Source organism: Thamnophis elegans, chromosome 10 (assembly GCF_009769535.1).
Source record: "Thamnophis elegans isolate rThaEle1 chromosome 10, rThaEle1.pri, whole genome shotgun sequence".
NCBI lineage: Eukaryota > Metazoa > Chordata > Lepidosauria > Squamata > Colubridae > Thamnophis > Thamnophis elegans.
The window spans coordinates 14,102,935-14,128,409 of NC_045550.1; the positions used below are offsets into that span (position 1 = coordinate 14,102,935).

The 25,475-nt window shown below is 34.3% G+C and overlaps 1 protein-coding gene across 2 annotated transcripts in view; it reads right to left on the reverse strand.

Annotated features, from left to right (window-relative positions):
• Nucleotides 1–25,475, reverse strand: part of ATRNL1 (attractin like 1) — a 520,320-nt gene that overhangs the window by 359,495 nt on the left and 135,350 nt on the right. For both annotated transcript variants that reach the window (XM_032225338.1, XM_032225339.1), the window contains exons 19-20: nucleotides 23,896–24,033; nucleotides 17,912–18,005 (exon numbers count right to left, since the gene is read on the reverse strand). In XM_032225338.1, the coding sequence (XP_032081229.1) occupies nucleotides 17,912–18,005; nucleotides 23,896–24,033 (232 nt within the window). The remainder of the gene's footprint in view (nucleotides 1–17,911; nucleotides 18,006–23,895; nucleotides 24,034–25,475) is intronic.

Here is a 25,475-nt window from a genome sequence, read left to right on the forward strand (position 1 = left end):
GAACCGTACTCATAATTTTCAAACAAAAAACACCCTTGTTTTAACTGCTATGATACATGCAAATGATCCAATATTGTTAATAAATCTATAAACAGAATAAAAAATGGTATGAAAAAAGAAGAAAAGAATGGACAATCAGAAGAAAGGATAACTTTTTTTCTTGCAGCTCATGAGCAAAAGTAGCAAATGCCTAACCTTACACAACTGAAGTTTCCCTCAAACTATTAGTTGATTCTTGAGAAACGATCTTAAGATAGATGGACCTTTGGAAGCAATGTTTGCATGTGGCCTTTCTCTAGTCTTTCCTGTCCCTATAGCAGTGATGGCAAACCTTTTTGTCATCACATGGCAAAAGTGGGAGGAGCGTGCACACATGTGCCCTCCCCCATGCATGCATGTGCAATGGCATGGTGGACCTGTTTTTCCCTGGCCCCGGGCTTCAGAGGCTTTCTAGGACCCTGGGAGGATGAAAACGGCCTCCCCCGTCCCCCCCTGGCCCTTGTTTTCTGACTTCCAGTTTGTGTGTTGGGCCGTTTTTCTCCCTCCAGATGCTCTGGAAAGTCTCCTGAAGCTTCTGGAGGGAGAAAAATGGCCCAACGCACAAACAAGAAGTCTGTTCCTGAACTTCCAGTTTGCACATTGGGTTGCTTTTCACCCTCCGGAGGCTTCAGGGAATCCTCCAGAGGGCAATAAATAACCGAAAATGAAGGCCAAAATCATCTGGCCAACTTATGCATGCGTGCTGGAGCTGACAGGTCAACGCCTTGCGTGCCCTATGAAATGGCTCCGGGTGTCACCTGTGGACGTGTGCCATAGGTTCACCATCATGGCCCTATAGAGTTGGGAGCTAATCTTCAGTACTTTTTACAGGAACAGATACTATCATTTTTTTAAGGAAAATAAGATGGCATATTCAAAACATGATTGAAGTTCAATTTATTCTGATTCATTACCTTGGAAAGCAAGATATCTGTGTAGAAGGAAATCCAGCAAAATTCAATATGTTGGCTGTCATAATTAAAATAATTATTTCTTGCAAGTGTCTCGTGCTTGTCAGTCTTAAAACAGATTCTATTTGATTTCATGATAACATCTTTCCACTAGAATATTATGCATTTTTACTTATGGCTGTGATAAATTAGGCTGTTTTGGAATATTCTGTGTTTTATCTATTTGTTACTTTGGAAATAATTTTTTGCATAACAGTTTTCAAATATACCTTGAATAATGGATTTATTTTGGCTTACTATTGAAGGTTGTATTTAGAAATATCTTCTGTAAGTAGAAAGCATACTGGGCATTTTTCCAGGCTTCCATAGGAAAGAGTAGTATTTTTGTTTGCACAGGATATTGGATAAAGGTTTATACAATTTCTCTTGATCATATGCATTATTTTCACAAACTCTCACACAATATTATTATTGTATTACACTGACAGAAAATGCCACCACATATTCCATGTGTACTTCTCAAAATTCATTCTATTTATTAATTCTTTAATAAATTTTTCAAAGGAATTATTCAATGGAAATGTACTCTTGTTAGAACATTATAAATAACACTATAAATAAATATGTATGTATATATGTATGTATGTATGTATGTTGTTTGTGTGCTGGTCTTGTTGTATTCAGGTCTTTTTCAGTGTAAGATTGAGATTGTCTTGGCAACGTTTCGGCGAGGTCTCATTCACCATCTTCAGGCTGGAGTTTTCGGCTTAAAGCGTGGTCGGAGCTGCTGTCTTTCTATAAATCTTGGTGGGGTAGTGTGGAGTGCTGGCGTTTCAGTAAGTGGATTGATTGGCTGTGTGGCTATATCATGATTGGTAGATTGGTGCTGATTGGTGCTGGCTGTGTGTCCGTTGTTGTTTTGTATTGTAACGGGAAGCAAATTAATCTCCAAAACAGAACATTTCAACAAGAGAATAATTATGGAAGCAATCGAAATAGAGAAACACCCCCACAACATAAATAAACGTGACAATACCTCCCACCTACCAGACATCTGGAAACCAGCCCTTTTCAACAAACGAACCCCACCCACCACCCAGGTCGTTACAACACAAAAGAACAACAGACACACAGCCAACACCTCAGCCACACAGGATGATATGAAACAGCCGACCAATCTACAAACATCAACTCCATCTACAATCAGGATGCAACTACACATCCAATCAATCCACTTACAGCAACAAAGCCAGCACTCCACACACTCCCACCAAGATTTATAGAAATACAGCAGCTCCAACCATGCTTTACTCTCACAAGCACAAAGCCAAAAACACCAGCCTAAAGGTGACGAGTGGGTCCTCGCCGAATACTCCTGAACAAATTATGGAAAATGTGGTGGTTGATTGAGAAGGGGTTTTTCATTAAAATGATCATACTATTGTTGTCAAAATCAAACCTTTTGCTGGTCTGGAATTTTTATGTATGAGTAACACAACATAATATTGTGAAAAAGTATGCCCATTTTATAGAACAAGCAACACGCAATAGTCTATTCTTTCTAAGTATTATGTGCCACAACATGGATAAAATAGCTCAACAAATGATGCAGAATTGAGAAACAAATAATACTGTAACTTGCTTTTATTGTTTAACTTCAAAATGTTAAATGAAATTAGGATTTTTATCAGGGGTGAAATTCAGCAGGTTCCGACAGGTTCTGGAAAACCGGTAGCAGAAATTTTGAGTAGTTCGGAGAACCAGCAAATACCACCTTTGGCTGGCCCCAGAGTGGGGTGGAAACCAAGATTTTGCAATATCCTTCCCCCAAGTGTGGGGTGGGAATGGAGATTTTGCAGTATCCTTTCCCTGGAATGGGGTGGGAAGGGAGATTTTGCAGTATCCTTCCCCTGCCATGCCCACCAAGCCAAGCTCACAGAACTGATAGTAAAAAAATTGAAATTTCACTATTGATTTTTATGTATTGAATAAAATAACAAACTTACTGTTTTTCGTAAATCTCCAACTCAGAAAAGGGTTCTGTCTCAGAAACAAGTATTTACTATTTGTAAACATCTTACCAGGTAATCTTAAAAGATAACAGGAAAGGTTGGCTTTCTGATTATTATTTTTTTTCAAAGTTACAACTCAACTTTTTAGAGATTATCCAAGTTGATTTTTTTATTTAGTTCTTAGTGGCTTTCATCTGTTATTAGGTCTGGTCTTCTTTGGGTCATATTACAATTATTTATACTAGTGTCTTACTGAATAACGGGTTGCATATTTTAGATACTTTTCTACCCCAACCCCCAATATTCTCTTTTATACTTGATACTTGGAAATCACTGTAACTTCAATCCTCTTTGTTTATGGTACAGTCCTGGAAGGTACACCTTGAATTTGGTGGGTAGTAATTGTGACACAGATTAATTTGTCAGGCTTTTCCCACTCATTACATTAACATTTGTGAAATAAAAGGAACATTTAAAACTAAAACAAACATAGAGTCAATATCCCAAATATTGGGATCCCAAACTAATTGAAATGCATGAACTGAATTCATCCATTAAAAAGTAATAAGAAACAAAAGCAACACTTTCCTTCTATCCTAAATTTCATGTATCTGTCAAGGGATAATTCTCCATAGACTGGTTATTCTGGACTATGCTTTCCTATAGGATAAACCTTGGTGACTGAGAAATATGCTACAGACTGAGTGTATTAGGCAATTTTCTCTTATTTCTATTCCTTTTAGGAATATATCCATGAGGTTTGATTTCTGCTCCGTTGTATCCAAGGTCTTTTTAATAGTAGTTTTCCATGGCTTAAGCAACGACCTTTCAAATAATTTTGTTTTTATGATTCTAACAAATGGTCTAGAGCACATTGCAATATATATGTAACATATAAATTATATTATAAGTTCAATTGTTAAAATGTTGACCATTTTAAATATCAGACAAAAGTGCTATACTGAATCATATATCTGTTGAAGGTATGTAATTGTAATTAAGAAAACAATACTGCTGATTTAAAACATGAAATTTTAGCAACATTTCCAATTTTCTTATATGCTTATATCATCCTTGAAATCAATGAAAAAGTAAAATCTAAATATATAACTATACAAATTTGTATTTTAAAAGATAAAATATTATTTTACCATAATTGTTCAGCTTAAATACAACAAAACTTAAATTGCCTTCTAAGAAAATGATTCTAATATTCTTATGCAAACATTAACAATAAACAAGGTATCTGTCAATATTTTCAAATTGCTATATTCTGTTTCTACTTTATTTTTCAAGTATTTTTTCTTTCACATTTAATGTAAAAGAACATTCATACTTCAAGTAGACACATAGTCCAGATTTTGAACTATTTAAGAAATACAGAGCTGGAAATATCAGTTGTACCCTTATAATTTCTATAATTAATAGAACAAACACAGAGAATGACATTTTAATTTTCTACTTTCATTTCAACACTGTGTTTCAGTTACTCAGGCAGAATGTGTCATACATAGTAGGTTGTTTTTAGAAAAAAGAACATTGGTCTGAACTAAAAATCCAATCAAAAATCAACTGGCTTTTCTTCTAATAAAAAATGAAGGACAGGAGTATATACTAACTACAAAATAATTAGTACTTTTCTTCTACTGGTAACAAAATAAGACAAGTGAAAAGAAACTAAAAAAAGATTTCTCTTTTTCAGGGGTTTGTTTCTGAAGCCCTTTTCAGAGCAAGACCATAGACTCTAATTTTGAACTCAAGTAAGGATCGTTATCTGATTTCTCTGGATTATATAGTGGGATAGAAATCCTGCAAATATATCTAACAAACACTTTCTATCCATTTAGCCAACGCTTTGAGCTAGTTTAGATGATTAAATAAAAGCCACCTCATGTAATCTGCATACACAGTAGTCCTTTGACTATAGTTTTATTTATGACTATTTAAAAGTAGTTTGTCCACAAAAACATTATGATGATGATGATGATGATGATGATGATGATGATGATGATGACGACGATGATATACTTTGAATTATTTCTAAATTTGCTTTTAAAAAGATCTTGTGGTTAGTTTATGCATTCTTATAAATAGTGATAAGGAGATATAAATGCAAAAGACTCAGCAAAAGAGGTTTTCCTTGTCATGCTCCTGTGGAATGTTATGGATGCAAATCAACCAGAACTCTCATACTAGCTCAACTGAGATGTTATGGGCAAGTCAACTTCAGAAAACCAAAAATATGCTGTAGTCTTTATATTGTACAGTCCTCATGAATGCTATTTTATCAATGACAAACAAAGCAAGTGTAATATGAAGAACCAGAAAGTGGGGGGAAAAGCTTATTCATAGTGGGACGTCTATGATTTACTTATGACAGGTGAATTGTCCCAGTGTCTGCTAACTCATTTTTCTTTCTCCTGTGGTGAATAAATTTCTCAATTGAAGCCCTTCATGGTATTGGACCTGGGTACTTGAGAGACCGCCTGCTGCCAATTACCTCCCAAAGACCCGTCAGATCACACAGGGTCAGCCTCCTCCGGGTTCCGTCCACCAGCCAATGCTATCTGGCTACTACCCGGGGGAGGGCCTTCTCTGTAGCAGCTCCGGCCCTTTGGAATGAACTCCCTGCGGAGATCCGGACCCTCACCTCTCTCCAGGCCTTCCGGAAAGCCGTCAAAACCTGGCTGTGCCAGCAGGCCTGGGGTTGATGAGTTCCCCTCCCCTCTCGACTGATATGGCTGTGTGATTTTCGTGTATTTTAATTATGTGTACTGTTGTTTATGTTCCCTTTCCCCTTTGAGTTGTTCGCCGCCCTGAGTCCCTCCTGGAGAAGGGCAGCATACAAATAAACCAAAACTAAAACTAAACTAAAACATTAAAGAAAAACAAACTGATGGGAGGAGCCGAAGTCACAACGACATGGTGTGTGATCTCAATGCTCTGAGATCGCAATTGACACTTTTCTCTGTGTGTGGTCTAAACAGACCTAAACTGTCCCACAGAGATGGTGAACAGGAAGAATACATCTTGCTGATCACAGGGACACTGCAAAGTCTCTGATTGATCCAAGAGAAGCTCTTCAAGCCAGTGACAAAAAATCCAGCCAAATGGCTGATGAGGTTGGGGCGACTCCAAAATGGAAGGATACGGAAAGAGCTGGTGAGGAATTTTTACTGTTTTAAAAGTGACTGCCTACAAAAAAACTTAAAACTAATTTAAATTGGAGAACAGAAGAAATAAGCTGCGGAATTAAATTTGGACTGGGAATGAACAGTGGGTTATTTTACTTTTTAAATGCTATCTTTACGTATGGAATTTATGCAAGCCTTTTAAAACGAACGGATTAGGTTTCCTTCTTCTATTTTTTTTCTTTGACTATTCTCCGTAATATATGGACTAAAACTTTCCTCTTTCATTACTGTGTGTGGTTTTTTTGTAACTCATTTAACAATTGAAACTTTTTTTTAACTTGAAATACAAAGAGATAGAAAAAAGAAACAAAGAAGTGATAACATTATAATATTATAACACTGCTACTCGGAAGCTAGACTATTTGTGTATTGGAAATGAAACACTTTTTTCACTGATTACCCTGGCGTGGCACTTCAAGGACTTACAGCTTATTTATAGAGTGATAAGAAGAAGAAGAAAGGCACACAGACTGTTCCTTTGAAGTAGATTCTTGGCCAGAGAGGGGTGAAATGTTATTGTGATGCTTAATTCTGCAATACCAGGTGATAGCAGAGTCGATGAGAAGGAATGTGATAGAATCACAAAATTCCAAGACTTAAAAATCGAAATTCAACAACTATGGCACAAACCAGCAGTGGTAATTCCAGTGGTAATTGGCACACTGGGTGCTATTCCAAAAGCACTGGAATTACATTTAAAACAATTAAAAATTGACAAAATCACCATCAGTCAAATGCAAAAAGCCACACTGCTTGGATCTGCACGCATATTACGAAAATACGTTACGACGTCCTAGGCCCTGGGTGGGGCCCGACTAGTAATCAATGCCAAATCCAGCAAAACAACTGGCCGCTGTGATACAATTTTGTTGTTGCGATAATAATAATAAAAAAGAATCATGTTAGATTTAGTTAAGTCTTGATTACTAGGGGAAAAATGATATGATGCAGGATATAGTCAAATAAAGGAGAGATAATGATAATAACGTGTGTGTATGTGCGAGAGAGAGTGTGTGTACAATATAAGGAAATGAGATGTAAATTGTAAACAATGATTTGAAAAGGATAAAAAACCTTGTTATTAAACATTATGGATGTTTAGCTAGAATAGGATATAAGGATTTAGTGTCATTGGAGGATTTTAGAAATAGTAAATGAAATGCCAGTATGTGGTTATGTATTAAATCTTGATATATTTTATGATGAAGGACGTTTAAGCAACTATACTCAAATGAAAATGGAGATATGATGATGGTAACATGTATAAATATCTGAGTTAAAATACTTGAGTTAATATGAATTATGCTTCATAAAGTCTTTTGTAACCAAAAGTCTTTTGTAACCAACTGATACACAAAAGTCTTTTGTAACCAACTGATACACTTTCTACAGTATGTAAGAAAGGAAGATTGTATGTGTTGTTTGTTTTGAAAATAAAAAATAAAAAAACTTAATTTAAAAAAAGAATAAACTCAGATGACATTTACAGATAGAATTTCAATTCAAGTAAATTGGTTTGAAAACCAGTGTCATGACCAGTCTTGAACCATATCAATATGTTAAGTCAACATTTTGACAATTATATTTTAGTTTTCTCTTTCCTGCAAGAAACTCATAAAATCTTATACTGTCAGAATAACATCAATAATGTTGCTTCCTTCTCTGAATCTTAAAAATGATGTATTATTCTTGCTCTCATTCCAAACTTAGGATACCAAAATAATTCTCCATGAAAGTAACTATTTTCATTTAATAATAGTTCATTTTACATTGGATTTTATATTGCATTTATTCTAGCTCTACAGTTCATGTTCACGGATATATAAAATAGTCAATTTGAAGAATTCTAATGAAATGTACCAATAGGAAAGCTATTGCATGTGAGCAGGAATGTTTGTGTTGAATTATATGTACAAAAACCACCCTGAAAATTACATTTGGAGTATAACAAAAAAAATGTACCCACTACCACTACACGATTTCCATTAGTGAGAAGAAGTTGCCATTAAAAAAAAAAGTCTTATAGCTTGAAAAAATAAGTAATGGGTTTTTTAACAAACCTAATACATATTGGTAAGCTTTGCAAAAAAAAGTAGAAAAAGCATTTTATCATTAATAGCAAGTCTTTGGGCTCAAAAGTCAAATTAGTATTTACACATAATGGAACAACAGAAACACAGATTGGCTTGAAAAAGATCTCTGAAGAATTCCATGGTAAAAAATTTGACTTGCCAAGAAAACTTGACTCAATGTGCCCTTAGCTGCAGTCAAGATCAATTCAGGGAAGATTTTACTTCTTTAAATAAAGCTTAAACTTTTAAACCTGCCATATCAATGGACTTCTAAAGATCAATTTGGACAAACAAACAATTTCCCTTCTTTCTTTGAGAATATTATGTAACTATACAAGAAGCTATTTTTCCCGACATTGGAAACAATTTCTTCATGCTTAAAATTTAATATAACTGGTTTCAGTTATACCATAAATTACCATACAAATAGATTTCTTTCTCACCTTTTTCCTCACTACTCCCAAAAGGGGGAAATGCATATGAGAAGTTGGATAGCAGGGGGCAGTTTGGCTGAAAAATATGCAGGTAATTATAACCTAGGAACAAAAACTTCCAATTACCTTCCCACGTTCTCCCAAAAGAGAGGGATATGGAACGTGAAAACCTCACCATTTGATCTCATGATGATAGCAACAGTTTACTGTGATGCCTGAAGCAGTTTAACAGCCGTATGAATTTTGACATTAAGAATATGAAAATGTAATGCCAAACTAAGAATAACAGAACTTTAAATTGAAATGTACCAAACAACTGAAAGCCAAACATGTACAAATCTCAGTTTTGTTAATGTAATTACATTGGAGAGAGAGGTGGAAAATTGACATGTCACTGAATAGGCAAAGAGAAAAGGTAGAACATGAGATGCAGTTTTATAGTATCAAACATAAAGGCAACTCTAATTATACTGTAGAAGGAAAATTGAGAAAAATACATTGCCACCAATGGTAAAACACAAAAAAATAAAGACCACACAAATAGGAAATAAGTCTGTTACTAAGAATAAACTTTTAGAAACTTAATTAGGATTCAGAAATTGGAATTATACTTAAAACAATTCTATAAGCTGTAAAATTAGGGAACAGGTAAGTTTAAATTATTTTTACTTGTACAAACACAAAATATTTGTAAAAATATAGTTTTTCACTATAAAGAGTAATGTCTTACAAGCTGTGAGCAAATTATTTTTCACTACTTACTATGTTATTACCCTATTCTGCATTATTGGTATCCTACAACAATGGATCTATTCAGTTACTTGTTCCTGAAAGACAGTCTGTAGCACCAAATTTGTCAATTTTTTGCTTTCTTTTTGTAATATTCTTTTATCTGACTAACTGAAGTAAGCAATCTTCTTAGTTGCACAAAAGTTGCATCTTTACAGCCATAGTTTCCTCGTTATAGTTTTATCTGACACCATAAAAAGCAGACCATATTAGAGGAACAAAAAGGTATCAAAGAAACAGTAAGTCCAAATTGTATTTAAGTAGCCCCCAAATAGAAATTCACATTATTCTGAGTAAATAAACAGTAGTACTGATCCAAATAGATCTGCAAAGCTATAGGAATTTTATAGAGATATTAAATAATATGATGTCTAGAAAACCACTCCCAACATGGCATTTTATTTCTCCTTCTTTTTGTACTTAAAACATGTAACTAAAAGAATGCATGTATATATACAAAGACTGTAAGAACAAGGACATTCACAATTTTGAAATTAGACTGAGGCTCAAATTAGATCAAGGATTACATATAAATGTAGAAAACAAATTGTCCATTCATTTAAATTTAGTGTTGTTTATAGAAAGGCAGGACATAGAACAGGGCAATGATAGTCAGCTTCTGTATTAAATTGTAACTATGATATTCTTTAATTTAAATAATGGGTTTTAGATAGGTCAGATTCAATAGGAAATAAATGAAAAAGGTATAATAGTCATATGAAACATTTTGAATTAAAAACTTAGAACAATGCTGTCTCAATGAAGATAAATATTAGCACATCTACAGGAGCCAATACAATTCACCAAGAAAGTGGTCTCAATGAAGAATGCTAACTACAAATGTAAGGAAGAACTAAGACAAAGGCATCTATAAGGATTCATATAGCATATGAAATATATGCATAAAACCAGAAAAAAACAAACAAAAGGGGAAGTGAGCAAAAGTTAACAAGAGAGAAATCTAATCAAATGAGGTTACTTCAAATATGTCAAAAGCAAGAAGACTATTACTCTGAATGCTCTCTAGTTCTACAACCTTAATGAAATATATCCTAGAATTTTAAAGGAAGTGGCTGAAGAGCTGTTGAGGCTATTATCTTAGTAAAGTTTGGGAAAGCAAAGTGCTATAAGAGAGTAGAAGAGAATAAAGAGTGGAGAATGGTTTCCCACTTCAAGAAAGAAAATAAAATTAGTAATTATCGAGCCTAATAATACATGAGAAGGTGTCAACGCAGGTAAGAAAGCAGAATATTTGCAAGATTCTGTAAGATTGCTAAGAATTAGTATGGCTTTATAAAAATCATGTGAGCCAATTTTAGAAATGCTTGCGTTGTTCAAATTCAAATTCATGGAAACCATATAGATATGTGTAAAGTTTACCTCACTACTGAATGCTTTTAAAAATGCTTTATTTTTATATTAGGGCTCAGGTTCTAGCCAATTTTATCAGTTATACTTACAGCTGCTAAACATTTATATGAGTTATTACATAGCAACATGAACATAGTGGAAATATTGTACACAATATTATCCAATAAAGGCCTGCAGTTCAAATTGGAGCAAGCATAGTCAATCTCTGACATTACAAACTTTACTGATAATCATCTGAGTTTAATGCACTAAAATAACAAATGAAGTTATTTGCAATATCAGACAACATTGTCTTTAGCCAACACTAATCCAGTCAGTAGCCAAATATTATATTACAGCCATGTTCATAGAACATCAGAAAGAAACAGAAGTCATCAATGTGAGATGAAAATATCTCCCAAATTCTAGTGCTATATGCATGTTAGCATGCACATGATTTTTTTTTCTGAGAAGGTTCAGATGCTATGGCTATCAACCGCAATATTACAATAGGATATATAAATCAGTGCCTTCCATTATATATTTTTTTCAGTATGATGGACCACATTGACATCTCTTTGTTTCCTGTAGCATTAAGTTACATTCCTCACATTTCATTCCAATAGTACAGTTTGATCTACTTTCAATCAGTCAGTCAGTCATATCCTTAATTTTTTTAAAATAAATAATTCAAGGCAGTGAATGCACCCAGCACTCCTTTCTTCTCCTATTTTCTCAATAGCAACAATGGGATGGGATGGTTGAAAGTGTGACTGATCCAAAGTCACACAGTCAGCTTACATGCCTTAAGGCAGAAGTAAAATTCACAAATTCCTGGTTTCTAGCCTGGTGCCTTAACCAGAAGATCAAATTGGCTAAAATGTAATTAAAAGAGCAATATGAACATACCCAATCATTTGCTATTGTTATGTGTTTTTCAATCAGAATCTTTATTTTTACAAGATGTATAATTATTACATAATATACTATAATTAATAATCTTATAGAACTGAATTTGAACTTTTGATTATCCATCCTTGATAAATAATTTTGATTAAGCATTTTCTTTTTATTTCACTTTACAGTGGTAATTACTGATATGATTTTTGAGACATGTGGAAATAAATTTCTGGAAACAACAACTCTTTGTTGTTGATATGATGTGAAGAACATATTAAGAAGGTTATGTTAAAAAAATATGGAGGAAGCAGAATATAAGAGCAATTAATACAAATGAACAAGCATTGTTAACAAAATAAAAAACCCAGAATATACAAAGAAACTTAAAGAAAGCTTTGTTGGCAGCTAATTTCTTCAGGGCCATTTATTTGAGATTTTTCTTTTTACATTTGATGATTGCTAGGGCAACTGGTGTTAATGATAGCTCACAAGATGGAAATGTAACATGAAAAGCTACTTTCTGTTTTCAAAAATAAACACTGTCACTAAAATTTTTCTTCTTTATTCACATTTCACTCTGCTTGCCTAAAAGATGTGAAAAATAGAAATGAATATAGCAGTAGGTGGTGCACATTATATCCATTAGAAGCCATAAGAAGAAAAAAGCAATCTTTGCTACACCATGAGCTTGCTAATAAACACATACTATGCCCAATACCAATTCAACTAAGTATTTTTCTCTTGCTTCATGAAAACAAATTTATTTTCTTTCTTGTTCTAAACATACATGATGTAGTTTGAAACAATCTATCAAAACCATTAAGAGGAACTTTCTTATCTCCAACTTGTTTTTTCTCCATACTTGCATACCTAATAAATAAAGAAGCCATTTCCATAAATAAAACAGGGCACTATCTAGCTACAGCATACATCACTTTTTAATTTTTAGAAAATAAATTATTTTAGTTTCATGTTAAATTTAATGTAAAAACATCTTTATACTAGTGTACAAAACCTTTGTTCTCTGACACATTTAAATCACTTTTACCTTGCCCAGAAACATCAGTGTTATCAAGATTGTATCTAGTAATGGTTGTATAAGATAAATTTGGGGAAAACACTGAAGTCTGATGAGGATGAAATCTATTTTCATGGAATTTGGTGGAACCCAAAATTTGATTGAATCCAAAAGTGTACTTGCTATATCAAATACACTTGTTTTTACATAACCTACATTATCTCATTGCAAATATCAGGGTGGTTTTTATAAGCATTTTCTTAAGAATAATCACAGGGAAAACTGAAATTATACTAATTCCTACATTTGGTTTTGCTTTCCATATCACCATGAACAATAACTTTATTCAAACTTTATATTCATAACACTCTATTTCCAACTTCTTGAGAGATAAATTGCTTTGAATTAGAAGAAACCTATGTTTTTAAACTTTTATTTTATGTTCCATACAATGATTAGATGTGAAATACAAGAATAATTATAATGATAATCAAGTTTTAAATCCAACTCATAGGTTCACTAAATATATTATCGCATGAAACATAATAGATTAAAATGAGGATGACAGGACATATTAAAGAACAAACTATTTCCCACCCCTTTCATGTTTTGTATTCCTATTTAAATTAAGCTAATATTTCAGACTTGTTTTTACTAGGAGCCAAACAAAAATGATGACATGTAATTAATTATACACAGGAGCAATACAACTGATGAAAATTTTCTAGCAGGCTTTATTACCATCCATCAAATCTTATTGATCCATATCATTGAATGCATTTTCAAGTTAAACTTCTAGTAAAAGCATTGGTATTTTCTTCCTCCTAACTAAGACTATGTTTGAATTGTTTTGGTAATAAGAAAAACCATTTCATACAGAAGAAGTACACTGTTTATATTTTCTGTTTTTAACAGTTTTCAAAATGTTCCCTATCAAAGCTAGTGAAGGCATGATTATTTCTTTTATTTAATTTTTGCAAACAGACAACAAGAAAGGGCTATATTTCGGCTTCTTCATACCTCACAGCAGTATACCAAGTATTTTTAAAAGTATCCTGAGACCACGTTTTGTACATCAGAGATGGGTAAGAATTATAAAAAAATTATCTTTATCACATTGTATACATGAGTCAGAAATATCCTTTTTCTGACTCTGCTACTAATATTTCTGATTTCATAAAATAGAGAAAAAAAATTCAAAAAAGCTTTTCTGACATAAGGAGTAATGATTTTTCTAAGCTTGTATGTATTTCTTGCTTCAAATGATGATCATCTCAAATTAAATATAATGCACAGAAATCAGTGGAGGAGAATATTTGTAGCTCAGGTTTGAAATGAGGTATCCTTGTTTTCTTGTAGATGTTTCATTACACAAACTAGGTAACATCATCAGCACTAATGATGATATCGACTTTGGGTACTGAAAAGTCTGTAAGAAAGCAACCCTACTTAGAGAGCACCAAGGACCCCACAGATTGAAGTCTCACATCGCTGGATATTAACTTAAACAGAGTACATCTTGATAGAGAATATTAATATATTTAGCTGAGAATAATGAGAAGAGCATACTTTCTTACTGATTCATGGTCAATTGATCTGTTCTAAATCCTACATTTCCAGAGAGACACAAACAAGAATTTATAAACCTCAAGAATGTCTCAGAGAAAAATAGTTCATATATTGTAGAGGCAGGGATGGGTCCCGGCAGGCACTACTGCCGGTTCGCTTGTGTGCATGCTCTGCATGTGCACTTGATGCCCACTGCGTGCATATGCACAGTGCGATTAAAATTGTTCTGCGTGTGCGTAAAACCAAAAAGCAAGATAGTGGCACTTATGGTGCCGCCCAGAGAACCGTTTGGAAGCATGACAGGCCTGGGTCGCTGTCAGTTTCAGAGACCAGGCTGCCAAACCACTACCAGTTCAGCCAAACTGGGCCAAACTGGTAGGAACTGTGTTCAGGTCACTTAAGAGAACCCATAGAATGATCTCACTTCAACATTAAATCAATTTGACACAGGTTGCTAGAATAGCTATTTAAGCATTTTAATGCAATAAATAATTTCCAGGTATTTATTGCAATGTATTTTGTTTTGATATTTCATTAAATATTAATTTTATTTATTAAATATATTAAAACATTTTCTTTTAAAAACATATTTATTTTTCTGTTGCAACAAACAGCATTAATTGTATACGTACAGAGATCAAGAAGGTATTATATATTTATTTATGGAAAAAAGAAAATACTGCAATTGTAAAATACTAAGATTTTTTTAATAGTTATGGGGATAATATCTTCTATGGACTTTTCTTCTGCCATTCCCTTTTCTATAGCTGTGCCAGATGCTGTTATTTAAGTACAGATTATGATGACTTGAACTTCTATTTGTTTTCTATTCCATTCTGTGCAACAGTATCTCAGTTTTCCAGCTTAATTACAACTTAAGAAGGGAAGGTTCTCAGATTGATTGTTCTAGGTTTCAATCTAAAACTTTATATCAGCTCTCTTTTTGGTCTAATGTCAGTTTTACTTTTGGCCATTATTCAAATACACAGGAACAACAATTTATAACATGTTAAAAAATGCCAATTATAAATACAATTTAAGAACTGAGTCATATTGCTAGAATTCTTCTAATTTCTAAAATTGGTCTTTAGAACCTTGAAGAGATCACATAACTAAATTCTGAATGCCAAGCAAAGCGAAGTCTGATTATTTAGGCGCGAAAGCGAATAATATATTGTATAATTCATTCCCCTCCCCTTGGCATCCCATGTACAGTCCAATCATAATTCTCCCAAGTGTCAGGTGTGAGATAACTTCGAAAGGCATCACTAGGATGGAATGCTGGTGCTGTTGACTTTGGCGGGAAACACTCCTCCTCCACATGCGCAGTAAGGTGGACAGTTCAAACTCCAGAATCTTCCTCCAGCACAACAATCAGTCCCCTTCCAAATACCATGCCCCCCTCCCCGTTTCAATGGCAGCCGAAGCAGCAGCAAAGCGGAGGCTGACAGTATTGCTTATTTGTTTTAATCCTTTTATTATAATTTCCTCATTTGTGACTTCTGGCTCTTTACTGGCTTCTGTGTGTGTAACCCAACTGCAGGTAAAAACTGTTGCAGCTGACAGATTAGTAAGATTAGATCAAAAGACAGATTAGATAAAGTATGGTAATTTGGTTACTAGGCAACAGATTGTTCAATATTGGAAATTCCCTATCCACGTGATAATTTACTTGATAAATGATCAAGTTATAGATATGACAGTCCCATGGCTTCTCATTTAAAGGGTCTTATATTTAACTTCACCATTAATAAAAATTAAAGATTTGGGTATTTTTAAAGAAGAGAAACAAAGGTTAATTTCAGAATAATTTTTTTCACAGTAAAAGAAATTGGCTGCTTAAAGAAGGGACAGATGCAGAATCAAGGATAATTATAACTAAGAAAGTTCAGTTCAACTCATATTACATATGGATTTAGTTACCTATCTGCTAGGAAATGAATATCACAGCTATTCATTCTTCTATCATGTCCTCTCAGATCATTTTTAAATTAGTAAATAAAGGCAATGGAACAAGGTGGATTAATCTAAATATGAAGTATTTGAAGTACATCAAGACACTTTTACTGTCCAAATGAGAATAATTAATTAACTGTGCATCATTTAGCTACATTTTGAAAGATAAAATGTTTACCTAAATTTATAAGAATCTGAGTCTCTAAAAGATAATTATGCATGGGAAATTAATTCCCCTTGGTGTAGAATCAATGTAATACATGTGTTTAGTGCTGATGCCTGTGTATTCTGTTTTAAAACTAAAATGGCACTCATTTAAGCAGAAGCATAAGAATATTTCATTTTATAAATTAATTCTAAATTGATACTAAGAAAGAATTTCCAGAATGTTAGAAATGGGTAACGTATGTCTGAATACCTGCAAAGCCAACACCAGATTCATATCACTGGCACTAGCCCCCTTTTTAAATGAATAAATGGTCAGCAAAAATTTTATGTTATCGATGAAATCGCTCTGAGAATTACCCAGATAGTTTGTCATATTAAGACTATATTAATATAACAGTTTCATCATAATGAACTTATCTAATGTTATTAAATTACCAACTTAAGATTTTGTGACATAGATATATTGATACATGTTAAAAACCTCTAGCAATTATTGTGGCTATCATGCCAAATGCAATGTTACTGTGATCCAGTGAAACTATTTTAAACTATCTATAATCCAACCAAATCATGTTAACCACTCAATGATAAAGAATCATAAAATATTAAATATGTTTCTTACAATATTAGGATGATTTCAGTTCCACACTATGTGTTTTCATTTACATTAAACACCCCAGGAAATGTTCAAAAAGAATTGAACTTAAGCATAGAGTTTAAGCTTTATTATGCTATAACCACAGGTTTGCTCCATTATTTTTCTCTTTTGATTTATTATTACTAAGTTTGTTCACATGGAGTAGGGGTTAAAGATATTGATTTGATATTGTATTAATGAATATTAAATAGAGAAATGTAGTTAATAAAAGTTATCCATTCTCTCCAAGAAGTGCAAGGGACTTTTTTACGTAAAATTTGCCCTAAGCCTGAGAACTATAGGTTTCTATTCCATCAACTTCATTTGTATCACACCATGCATGAAAGAACTTAGCCTTCTTCCAAAGCACCAGTAAAATGCTATACTCCAACCGCAAGGAAGGCTGTACTACCAAGGCCTTTGAGGCTGAGGCAAACAGAAATTAAGAGGATCACAAAAGTATTGACCTACACATTTGATCATTTTTGATTCCTTACAAACAAAGAATGGGAAGAGAATTGATCCAGACTTTAATATGTTTTGGCATTATGTATTATTTCATGTCAGAAAGAAAGCAGACTTTTGTATTATATATTTTGAAGCATAATTTTGAAAATATAACAGTTGAACATACGGAACTTTTCCTAGATATTTAAGATAAACAATTCTTGAAGTAGAACTTTAATATATGCAACATCCTTTTACATCACAGCAACAAAATAGTTTTATATAAAGAAAAGCTACAGAGGAGCCCATTTACAGTGAAAAGTTATCACCTCACAAATAGTAACAAAATTAAATTTAATGTATGAGCTATTCATAAATATTAGATTTAAATTAAGATTTTATCATTTATACTCACAGTTGACACTGGTCTCCTTTGATTCCTTTGGTTGTGCAGAAGCATTTTCCTGTTTGCATGTGACAAATATTTGCATGACCACTGCATGTGCAAGCTATAAAATCAGAAAGGATTTAATGATTAATATTACATTTTTAATACAATACATTCTATATCAAGACTATATATCCATAAATGTATATTTTTGACTGTGCAGCGTTACAAGATTGTGATTTGTGACCTTCCCACAAGCAATAACAATGGGGAAACTGAAACTGAAAGGAAATTGAAAGTCACATTCACATGTCCTCGCTTAAGGACCCATGTGAATTGAATTGAATTGAATTTATTATATTTCTATGCCGCCCTTTTCCCAGAAGGGACTCAGGGCGGCTCACAACCCAAGTCAGGGGGGGGGGGGATAGGGGATACAAAAGGGGAAAAAAAGACATAGACAAACAACACCACAATTTTAAAAACAACTCAACAGACACACCATTCGAGCGGGGACAGGAACTCATCAGCCCCAGGCCTGTTGGAACAGCCAGGTTTTAAGGGCTTTGCAGAAAGCCTGGAGGGTGGTGAGGGTCCGAATCCCCACGGGGAGCTCGTTCCAGAGGGCCGGAGCAGCCACAGAGAAGGCCCTCCTCCAGGTGGTCGCCAGTCGGCATTGGCCAGTGGATGGAATTCGGAGGAGGCCTAATCTGTGGGATCTAATCGGTCTATTGGAGGTAATTGGTAATGTGGTCCTTGTTTAATGACAGCAACCAGTACACTGTCACATGACATCATACATTACAGCTGCAGTGCTTACCGATGGAAATTCCAGTCCAATTACCACCATTATATTTGTTGTCCAGTTATTAAGTCGTGTTTTACTCTTCATGATGGAATGACAAAAGCCTTTGTATAATAATGATAACTGGGCTGGAATTTCCATCACCAAGCATTGCAGCTGTAATGTTTGATGTCATGTGAAAGCACCATTTAGGGATAGCAGATACTGGTTGCTGTCAAGTCATTAAACAAGGACATCATAATTTAAATGCCACCTTACAATTTTTAGAATAAGTTATTTTCCTTCCATACCAACACTTATATCTCTGGTGTCCTTTGAAAGAGAGAAAATAACCTTTTTCCTGAACAGATTTGAAACTGGCAAATGTCAACTAACAATATCCTGATCATTTCCTATTTCATCACCAGGCCAAGCACACCCAAGAAAACTGCCCACAACAGTAATGTTTCATAGCAACTTCAAGCCACCTCCTATTAATAGTGCCAAGCTTAGAAAATAAAGGTTGCAGTTAGGAAAAGGCCAGAATAGCTTAAGGTATTTTATGACTTAATTCACAGCAACAGATGTATGCTATTCACTAATCCCAATTCTTCATGCAACTACATTTTAAAACTGACAATGTTATTTATCTTTATCAATGTTATTATAAGGAATAAATTATAAGTATTCAAGGATGCACCCCTTTTCTCTAAAGTAACACTATTACAGCTACTCATCCAAAACTCTGAAGTATTTTCTGTAAAATGTACTTGAATTTTCATCCAACTTTGTTAACAAGATATATAGTACAAAAAGTTGTAATTTAAACTTAAAGCTTAATGTTTGTCATTTTAACTACAATTAATATATATTAAATGAATTAAGCGGTGCAGACATTAATTAATTATGCCCTTTTCAAAACAAGGAGATAGGATGGGAAAGGATATAAATCACTGCAATAACTGCAAAAGAGGCAAAGCATCAAGGATTTAACTGAGAATTTGACTTCTTTTAGCTAAAAAAACTCATTGCTTATACTAGAATTAATGTTCTACTGTCATTCGCGAGCAGGAAAGTCATGCCTCTTTAGCACAAATAATTCACTTTTCAACTCTTCTCTCTACTGCCTGCCTGTTGTACCATAGCCTCTTATTATTCTCAAGGCTGATGGGATATGCTGGTAGAGTATACAGAAAAATAATGGAAAACTCATTCTGTGAAGGAAGTATTCAGTAGATGTAGGGCAGATGTATAATAAATGTAATACCCAAGAGCATTAGCTCATTCACAATACAATAGTAGATGTGCTTTAAAGAAAAATCCATGACATAGAAATTTAACAATAATGCTAGAATTTTTTTCTTAAAAGTCTGAGTTGTATCATAATGAACAACACCATTTAATCAGAACAAGATAATTGAAAAAAAAAAAAGAATGCACGTGATGTCATCTTTCATTTGTAGTCTTAAAGTTGGGATTCCTCTTATTTTATTGGCTATCTAATCAAAAGAACCTTACCAGCAACTCAACTGAGAAGCAATAAAATGCTGAAATACAATTGATAAATGAACAATACAAAGGGCCAATCAAGGATTACATAATTAAATATATATTTGCTCTTTGCTGAAATTATTCTGAAATATATTGTTCTGAATAGCTAGGAAGCAAACTGAACACAAAAAAATAATAATTTACTATTTATTTTCTCAAAGATGATAAATTAGTGTTTTAAATATCAACAAATAATAATTATAAACAGTAGCTTTTACAGGAAACTATGTTAATGGTTTGGCTATTTAAGATCAGAGATCAAAACTGTTATATGATACAAAAATACATAAACATAAATAAAACATAACCTAATTATGTTTGTAGACAAGTCAATACCTATAAATTACGATGAATTCAATGACAGTTCTAAAATAGGTTCAAGTTCTCATTACAAAAAACGCCACTAAACAAAAAATAAGCAATTTTCTTAGATTTTTCATCACAGCAGTCTACTATCAGTAGTTATCTCTTTTCCTCATCTGGCTGGTCCAGGCAGCCTGTTGCCAGATGAGTGTTAATGTTGAATGCTAAGAGAAGTACAGTATATAGAATTATGCAACAAAATGTAGAGAACTAGTTTTCTTGAATCAATAGAGACAAAAGAAAACTTGCAGAGATGTTCTTAAATCTGTCTTCCAAAACTATAGATGGCATTGCACTGAAGGCAGCACACAAGAAACTATTCTGTAGGGGCACACCAAATATTAATAAAGGCATATTAATATTCCCAAATATTAATAAAGGCATAAAATCAAAGGCCTTGGCATAGACTGTATAGTAGGGGTCTCCAACCTTCGCAACTTTAAGCCTAGCGGACTTCAAAGCTGGCTGGGGAATTCTGAGAGTTGAAGTCCGCCAGGCTTAAAGTTTCCAAGGTTGGAGGCCCCTGGTCTGTAGAACTATAGGAGATACTATTTAATCCCTCCATAGATATCATATAATTTTTATCTCTAGAGATATAAACTTGTTGAAACAGAGGTGAAATGAAAATTTAAATCTGTACTTATGCTTTGGTTTTTCTGAAGAAAAAATGAACTTGTCCTTGAGAATTAATGTTTGTGAGAGTCTTTCATACAGTTTACTTTTAATCAATATTTTAGCTGGCAGGTTTTCACACATATCTCGAAGGAACTGAGAGCAGTTTGTAAATGTAAAAGTGCCTTTGGACTACACTAAGTCAATGCAAAGCATTACATTGATCAATTTATTTTGGACCACTTTTAATACTCTCAAGTTCTTCTACCAGCAAAATTATGCATGCAAAGCATTTTCTCTAATACCTGAAAGACTTTTACAGCTGCTGGCAAAACTATCACTGAGAAATAGAGCTATAGGTTTCTATATCTGTGCACTCTTATTTAAATTTTCCAAGTTAAGATTAGTTGAAGAGTAAATAGCCTAAGAATTTAAAATCCTCTGGTTTTTCAGTTATATTATTTATCTTCCAATTATGCAATTTCTTTTGCTAATTTTAAATTTATCAGTTTGCTAATAAAATCAACAAATCTTATAAAGTGTACTCAAAAATAAACTCAATTTATTTAAATAAAGTTTATTCTCAAATGCACATACAGAATTGCAAATCTACAAAATCTTATAGGGTAAATAGGTCTCTATTTTTTCCAAAATATTTCACCATCAGCAATTATTCATTCAATAAATGAATTCAAAATAAATTAGAAATAAAACAGCAACTATGTGATACACTGATTGCATCCATTCATCACAAATGCTTATCCTATTTTAAAATAATATATAATAACTACTTATGTTATGTTATACTGGATGTTTTAACTGTTATTTAGTAAGATGTCATGAGGCAGTTTTAATTTAGTAGGCAAATATAATAACACACAAGGAAGTAAGTCTAGGGATGACATCACCAGGCTCTTGTCTGTCAAATTAATAATGTACAAAACCTTCCTGTTTTCATGAATATTTTTGCATGAATTTGTAACCTACATTATTAGAATTCCCTCCAATGTAGAAACTAAGTCAGTTCAAGAAACCACTTTTCTACCCAAATAGGATCATGACAGTTTTTGGTTTTCATTTAAATTAGAATTACCTTCTAATTTCCTAGCCTCCTGGTTAAATATGCTTTGTTTCCCTTTTTGGCAACTTGACTACATGGATATTTCAATAGCATCCTCTACAATATTCATTAAAGATATTAAAGACATCTTATTTTATTTTTAGTTAATTTAATAAAAACAGTTGAATAAAAGGACACTTTGGATAATTTAATCAGTTATATTATCTATAGTTATTCTATCCCTGCTCAACAACTAGAGGACGTTATTGGTGGATAGAGAAACATATTTCCCCTTCTCAAATTTTTCCAAAAATAATTGCATTAGCTGATGAACTATGGTTACCTTTGTCATTTTCATTCTTTTTTAAAGTGTAGCTATAGCCCTTGTCTCTGTATACTTTAAGCAAAAAAAAAATGAACCTATATTTTTGACAAGGTTATATATTAAAAATTTATATTCTAATAAAATGATATGAAAGTAAACTGTCATACTTACTAGTGAATCTGTTTCTATAGACAGTTCACAGACAGTTTTTATAGATTACGCTAAACACAATTGAAACCATTGAATTTTCAGTGACATAATCACATTATTTAGGACCGGGACAGTGAACCTATGGCACGCATGCCAGAGGTGGCACGCGGAGCCATTTGTCAGGGCATGTGAGGCGTTGCCCTGTCATTGTGAACTCAGTTGGCATGCACGTGCTGGCCAACTGAGTTCACCCTTTTTTAAAGCCATTTTTGCCCTCCCCAGGTGCCAGAGGCTTTATAGGAGCCTGGGGAGGGCAAAAAGAGCCCCCCAACTCCCCGGAGGCCCTCCGGATGCTCCATGAGCTTCTCTGAAACCTCCGTAGCACAAAAACCCGGCCCTATGGGCAAACCAGAAGTTCGGGAATGAACTTCCAGTTTCCTCGGAGGGTCTTTTTAAATGATCCGGAGGCTTCAGCCTCCAGCGCACTCAAAACGACCCTCCGAGCAAACCATTCATAGGGTATATTTTGCCCTGAAGCCTCCAGAGGGCCTCCGGGGGGGAGGGGAGGCTTTTTTCGTCCTATAAAGCCTCTGGAGCCTGGGGAGGGAGGAAAAAGGATGCAAAAAATGGGGGGGTCACACCTGTAGTGCACCCACGCACACTGGGGGGTCGTGCATTGCATTATGGGTGCGGCACGCCCGCACATGACTCCCCTGTGCTCTCCCACTTATGGCACGCGAGCCAAAAAAGGTTCGCCATCGCTGCTTTAGGATATCCTCAGGATTGATAATGTATCTTCTTTATATTTGAGGGATAAATACTTATCTTTCAGTCAGTTTAATAAAGCATAAGGTTCTGTATAGAACTCAAAATAAAAATGTCATATTAGGGGAAAATATTTATGTCAATGTTCCTCTTTAAGCTAAAATGAAGATAACAGAATGTGACATGATTCAAAACATGTATGAACATGAGAGAAAAGTTAAAATAGGTAAAGTTACCTAAATAAAGTAGTACCACCCAAAAGAACTTTCCTTATTACCTATAGTCTTCATCAGAGCATTGAAACATCATCCTATTTTCAAATATTTATTTAAATCAACTGTGCCCATTTAAATATTGGATACATCCATTACACTGGAATTTTGCAAACTTTTCAACATTACCTGTGCACTGTCCTCCATTTGTTGGATCTCCATAATAACCTGGCATGCATGTTTCACACTGTTTTCCTGTAGTTAGATTTTTGCATTGGTCACATACATTGCCATTAATGCATGTGCTATGTCCATTACATTGGCAAGCTGCAATTAAAACAAAATAATTATATTTGGGGAAAGACAAAGAAAAGGAATAGTCATTCTTAAAAAGTACAGAACATTGTGATTAGCATCAACAAATGAATTTAGTAAACTGACTAAATATAAATTTAGAGTAGTTGATGGAGAAAAATATAGAAATATAAAGAATATACCTTGCATATATTACTTGCCCATATGCAATCTAGAGCCGAGGTGGCACAGTGGTTAGAGTGCAGTACTGCAGGCCACTTCAGCTAACTGCTAACTGCAGTTCGGCGGTTCAAATCACAGCGGCTCAGGGTTGACTCAGCCTTCCATCCTTCCGAGGTGGGTAAAATGAGGACCCGGATTGTTGGGGGCAATATGCTGACTCTGTAAACTGCTTAGAGAGGGCTGAAAGCCCTATGAAGCGGTATATAAGTCGAACTGCTATTGCTATTGCTTTTTTTTTTTATTAGGAACCTTGGATTCTGTTCCTTTGCTGCAGAGATGGCAATGCATAGAAAAATACATATTGCAATCCAGTTACAGAGAAAAGACTTAACGGAACAGCTATGCTATAAAAGAGCATAGCTCTTGGCCATGTAACACCTTCAGATCAAGAGCTGGCCTTTGTACTACAAATATCCGCAGGAACTAGCAGCATATATTAAGGAAGAGAGTAAAGGAGGCTGATAGAAAGAGGCAATTGCCAAACAAACCATGGAAAATCAGTCCATTTCTTCCTACAGTAGCAGCAGATTCCTTTATGAGGATAGTGAGAAAACTAATATAATTGGCCATTCACGGAAACAACTAAAACATCCATTCGTCTAACTCTTTGCCTACGGTCATTGTCTAGTGAAATCCATACTAGATCAAACATACAAATCTCATCGACAAGTACTTATTAACTAGCTACCTGGTCCTGCTAATCTTATTCAAAAACAAACAATACCAATGTTTCTTATCCTAGGAAAAAAAATTACCATATTTTCCAGACTATAAGACACACCGGAGTATAAGACTCATCAAGATTTGAAGAGGTAAACAAGAAAAAACAGTTTTTGCCCAACCTGGCCTCTAGTAGCATTCTTCAGGCTTCCCAAACCCTCTATGTGCCCCATTTTTTTCGCAGAAATGGGGCACGCAGACAGTATGGGAGGCCTGCAGGGTGCTCCTGGGAGCCGGGGAAGCCAAAAATGCAATGTGGGAGAGTTGGGAGGCAAAAAATGGGCCCGTTTTTTACAAAGCAGCCTGCACAGAGGGTTTAGGAGGCCTACACTCCTCTGGAGGGCTGGGGAGGGCCCATTTTTTGCCTCTGAAACCTCCCACACATCACATTTTCTGCCCAGCCCATAGGAGCACTCTGCAGGCCTCCCAAACCCTCTATGCCCATTTTGGTGAAAAACAAGCCTGTTTTTGGCAAAAACAGGAGATGTGGGACAGGGTTTCCGAAGGCCAAA